We start from the raw sequence: 5,318 nt of genomic DNA on the forward strand, positions 1-5,318 counted from the left end.
TAAATAAGATCAGTTTACCAGATCTTGAAGTCCAAAATCCGATAATACAACATCCGCAACGTTTAACTGCAAAAGTGATGAATTCAGGAAAATAAGATGGTTTAAGTTGATTAATTTAGCTAGTTAGCATGGCAGCTAGCTGACTCAGTGGAAATAAAGTCTAGACTGGATGCTTCATCGTCGGTAGTTTGGCACTCAAAAGAGGAAAAAGAGCGTGTTCATTAGCCCGCTAATGCTAACGTCATCCCAAATTCATTTAGCGACATTTTTACTGGTTGTCTAGTCAAAAAACATCAATTCCATTTGTGATTTACCATCTATATTTTGTTGTCTTAGACAAAAAAACCCAACAAGCACTGATTTTAATGAAGCGGCGATATAAAACTCTTGTTTGATGTGCTAATTGTTTGATGATCGTGGTATCATGTTTCATGATACCACGATCATCAAACAATTAGCACATTTTATGGATTGCATAAAGCACTGGGTGAAAATATATAATTGGAAACCAGGTGACATTTCAGCGTGGACCAGAATGGCAACCACACTCAGACAAGCCAGCGTGGCGAGTTTATGGGCCAAAGGGGGTTATTAATAGTGCTGGCTCACAGCACAATGTTCAGCTGAAACTGGACTCGGCCTGTGAGGTCGTGCTGTCTCGTGTGTCGGAGGAGCAGGGGCAGAGCTGCTCTCTGTCTGCTTTCTGCCACTGTCCCATCCAGCCCAGGCATGTCTGCTGAGGAAATGCCCCTTACCGGGGTCTCCAGCAACACCCAGCCACCAGGTACAAGCTGCTGTGTCAAATACGTGACAAAAGATGATGAGGAGGAGAGAGAAGAGGACCAGGAGATATTCAAGTGGGTTGATGGAAGTAACAAACAAGGCTTTGTGTCTTCTTTGATTTGCTACAGTAATGACTCGGATGATTCAGGACCTGAAACTCCGACACCAATCGTTCGCAGGAAGGTATCATTTGCCGATGCGTTTGGTCTCAATCTGGTTTCCGTTGTGGAGTTTGACAGTTTGGACAAGAGGGCACAGGTTGAAGATCTGCTCTTCTGCCCTGAGGGAAAGAGGTCTGAGGAATACTACATCTCTGCACTGTTCACAACACCTTTAAACCCTGAAGACATATTGAGCAAGGTGGCAGAGCAAAAGTTGGAGTTGGAGGCCATTGAAATCCTTCCAGGTACCAGCACATTGAGAGGCATTGTCCAAGTGGCCAATATTTGCTTCCAAAAGGCAGTGTACGTGCGCACCACCCTGGATGGCTGGAAGAGCCACTTTGACTTGCTGGCTGATTACATGCCTGGCTCCAGCGATGGGACAACTGACCGCTTCGTTTTCAGACTCACGCTGGTGCCACCATTTGAACCAGATGGCACCCGTGTTGAGTTCTGTCTGCGTTATGAAACGGCCAATGGAACCTTCTGGGCAAACAATAACAACATGAACTATGTGCTGTTCTGTCGTCAGAGAGTGGGAAGAGATGCGAAAGAGAAAGATTGGGAAGAGAACAACCACAGGGGGAAAAGGAGCTGTCTCAAAACAGTCAGGTGAGAACTGGTAGTAAAGGACAACCTGGGTGAACGTATACCTGGGCTTTGAGTGTTTTTGGAAAGTGGACACCCTAATTCCTTTAAATGTGTATTGATGTATGAACACCAGACTAGCGGGCTTAAGGGTTCCCCGTTTTTCTGTCTGCAAACACACGTGACTTCATTCATCCTGTGTTGACAGTAAGAAGATCTGCACTGAGTCAAATCCACTGGAGGCGACCATGGAGCTCCCAGGTGTGTCTAAAGGCTGCATGGCTAAGGAAATGTGAGCACTGTTGTTTTGACGCTGAGCCTTTGAGACATTTATTTTCCCAGACTTGGCCGATCTTAGAACACGAAGGTCTGACCGGAAAGCAGGGGACAATGCAGAGGCACAGGCTGGAGATCCTCAAGGAGATCAACGTGAGAGTGATTTGGTGAGGAAACTGAAAAATAAAACAAGCGAAATGATTTCAGAACACACATTTGCATACCTAGAATGAATGTCATGAAATACACTTGTATTTGACTCAGTCAACTCGAATTTTTGAGGTAAAATCTAAAAATACATAAAAACTATATATAAACATTTCTGTCTCCTCATAATTGGAATTCTGAATTAATTGGTCATTTGACTGAATGATAATTTTCATCTTATTTTTCTTGTTGACAGCCTGATAAGCGCAGAAGCAGGAGGAGAACTAAGATGGCACTGTTGGAGGACTATTTTGCACAGAGAGGGACAGAGTCCCAGATCCGACCCAGCCAGGGGAGTGAAAATGCAAATGAGGTTAGCCCAGAGAGTCAAGCCACCCCTGAGGATTCTGTTCCAGCCATGAATACTTGCAGTACATACGGTCTTTTAGAAGCACATGGCTTGGAGCCTGACAAGGACAATCTACAAATTGAAGCAAAGAACCAGCCGAAGAACTGTGGGAAAAGCATGAACCTCTATGTGGAACCTCCAGAAGACAAATCCTCCAATATTATTGCTCCATTTGTGATCAGTGCACACATGGAGGAGTTTAGTGCAGAGGACACATCTGGCACAGCCAAACCTCTAGAGTCAACCCAGCTGCCAGAGCTGAATTGTCCATCAGGAAACGTGGCGCATGTTTGTGCTGAAGTCCAGAGAGGGACGGGAGAAACACAATCTTCCCAGGAGGTGGAAGGCAAGCCAGGGCAGGTGACAGAGGGGCCATACAGTGACACTTGCTACCAGACTGGTCACAAAATGTCCAGAAGTACACCAAAACTCAGAGAGTTAACAGAAAGAACAACAGCAACAACAGAGCCAACATTCATGGTAATCAGTCAGAATGTCCTAGCAGACGATGGAATGTCTCATGCTCAGAAACGTCAACATTTGTTTGACTCTGTGGCACAGGTAATAGGAGGCGAACATGAAGTTAAACTCCATCGCACCAACGGTGACAGCATGATGTCCCTGACTGACACCAGGGGGCAAGAAAAAGAAAAGACAGAGAAAGAGAGGCAAGTAAAGGGAAACAAAAGTGAAGAAGAAGATGGTTTACCGCAAGGGAAGTGGAGACTTGAAACAGAAGAACAAGAGGTGTTGAACAAAGAGAGTAAAAGAGAAGATAAGGGTAGGGTGTCACCAGAGAGGAAACATTGCGCTGTAGAGGAACGAGAGAGTTCAATAGGTACGTTGGACAGAGACAGTGAACTGTCTGATCCTTGTGAAGAAACTAGAGGGTTACTGAAAGATGAGACTAAAACAGCTAGAGAAACACAGAAAGGAGTTCTGCAGACTGATAAAGAAGGCTGTTTAGTAGATATAAATGATTGGTTTTCTGAAAAAGACAAGAAGACCCAAACGCCAGCAAATAGCATTGAGATAGGGTACCGTAAGGACATCTCTGTAACTCATGACAGCCAAGTCTCAGAGAAATGGTCCGACAACAAGATCGACAACGTTACACTTGGATTTGGTCACTCCACTACCCAAAAAGGAGCTGGTGACAAGGATGCCACCTTAACGCACCAAGCCACGTTACCATCAACCTGTGAAAGTGGGACACCAACCTGTGCCAGGCCCTCAGTCTGTCCCCTTACAGATGATATGGTTCTAAATGAGGTAAGTCTGAAGATGCAACAACCTCCACAGGAGGCAGAGGAGGCGAAGAATGATGCTAAATTACCCAGGGTTCTTGCAGAAGGCCCTGGGAGAAGCCTGATAAGTGAGTCCCAGCTCCCAGACTGGGAGAAAGAGCTGTGCCAGCTAAGCCTAATGCCTAGGGCTTTGATGTACAGCATACTTTTTGCTATATTTTTTGCCACCGCGTATGTGTGTGACATACCGGCTTGCATACCCATGTACTTGCTCTCACTCTGCTGCTGGTACTGTCAAGAAGAGAAGCAGCACTTGCCTGAGTCTGAGCCGGTGGATTGAACTCCCCTGCAAAATTCATTAAAACTTAGGTCCTGAATCAGAATTGAAATCAGAACACTCTCATAAAACAATGAAACTATTGTTACTTTTTGGGGGTAGTTTAGGGTAATTTGTTAGGATATCCAGAGATGTAAGGGCCCAAGCAACAAACAGTATCATTTTTTAACCTTTTTAACCTTATTTCATCGATAAAGTTTTGAAGAAATATAGGATACATTTCCCATTTTGTTCAAATTTGGAAAATGTGACATTATTATCATTATTATTATTATTTTAAAGCTCCAAGAGGCTAGTCCTTCTGTGCAGATAATTCTGTTTCAGCATGAACATAAGCTGTTCCCTTCCTGTGAACTCATTTTAAAGCTTGTGAAGTCTAACTTGTCACTTTGTCCATATCACTTTGTAATTGTCTGTGTGATTTGTAGAGCTGTGAAGCTTTGTTAAATTGCTTTGCTGGAGAGAAGTATTTATTATCTATACTACTGAATTTTAAAGTGAATTTAGCCACAAAGTTCCATGGAGAGGTCAAAGGCTAGGGGCACATTAAACAAGTTAACCAGTGGTCTCAAAACTGTTGCATTTAGATGCATCGATCTGAATAAAATCCTGCTCTGGAGACGCATACTCCTGAATTCCTTGTCTGAAAAGCATAGACCGTAATGAATATAATAAACCTCATCACTGTAGGAAAAGTTCAAGGGCTGGAGCATTTATAGAGTCTGGACATTTTGTACAACGTTCAGTGACCATGATGCAATAAAAAATATACAGACAAAATTGTTCTGTAAGCCATCTGACCAGCCTCGTGTTGCTGCAGTCACAAGACAAGCTGCGAGTTAGGGGGCAACCTTTGTTTTCACTATCCTGTGTCCTGACAGCAGACTTGCTTTTGTGTGTGGCAACACTTGTGTCGTGCTGGACGTGACATTTGCTTTGTGGGGACACTCCCAAAGGGAGGAGATGTAGAGTGACGCACATAGCCACACATACAAACACACACACACAGATATATACATAGACACACCCTCAGATGCACCTGATTCTGTGTCACACTGATATGTTACCCTTCCCAAGCCCTGTGCCAAGGTCAACAGGCACAGATTTATATTCAGTACTGTCTTCCTCAGTATGCATGTAGGCGTATGTGTCATGTATCTCTATCACCCACATACATTTGTGTGCATATAGCAGCAAATACACATATTTACGTCCATATACATGAGCGAATGACTATTTGTCCACCTACATCTATATTTTCTGGCCATGTGAGCGTGTACGGTATGTAAGGAGTGACAGTGCATATGAGAGCAGTTACTCAATCCTCAGCGCAGCGCCTGTGACCTTTGCCAGGCTGGCGCTGAGCCCGG

At 44.2% G+C, this 5,318-nt stretch overlaps 1 protein-coding gene across 1 annotated transcript; it reads left to right on the forward strand.

The window, feature by feature from the left end:
* The first annotated feature begins 663 nt into the window (after nucleotides 1-663).
* ppp1r3aa (protein phosphatase 1, regulatory subunit 3Aa) lies at nucleotides 664-4,567 on the forward strand. The gene is made up of 4 exons (XM_028955037.1): nucleotides 664-1,556; nucleotides 1,741-1,793; nucleotides 1,875-1,975; nucleotides 2,212-4,567. The coding sequence occupies exons 1-4, from the start codon at nucleotides 730-732 to the stop codon at nucleotides 3,949-3,951; spliced, it is 2,721 nt and encodes a 906-aa protein (XP_028810870.1). The 5' UTR covers nucleotides 664-729; the 3' UTR covers nucleotides 3,952-4,567.
* The last annotated feature ends 751 nt before the right edge of the window (nucleotides 4,568-5,318 follow it).

The sequence above is a fragment of the Denticeps clupeoides genome, chromosome 15, assembly GCF_900700375.1.
Source record: "Denticeps clupeoides chromosome 15, fDenClu1.1, whole genome shotgun sequence".
Lineage (NCBI taxonomy): Eukaryota > Metazoa > Chordata > Actinopteri > Clupeiformes > Denticipitidae > Denticeps > Denticeps clupeoides.

Coding starts and splice junctions, on each gene's coding strand:
- ppp1r3aa (XM_028955037.1), top strand. CDS start 730: ATGTCTGCTGAGGAAATGCCCCTTACCGGGGTCTCCAGCAACACCCAG. Junction 1,557..1,740: donor AGCTGTCTCAAAACAGTCAG/GTGAGAACTGGT, acceptor CTGTGTTGACAG/TAAGAAGATCTGCACTGAGT. Junction 1,794..1,874: donor GGCGACCATGGAGCTCCCAG/GTGTGTCTAAAG, acceptor TTATTTTCCCAG/ACTTGGCCGATCTTAGAACA.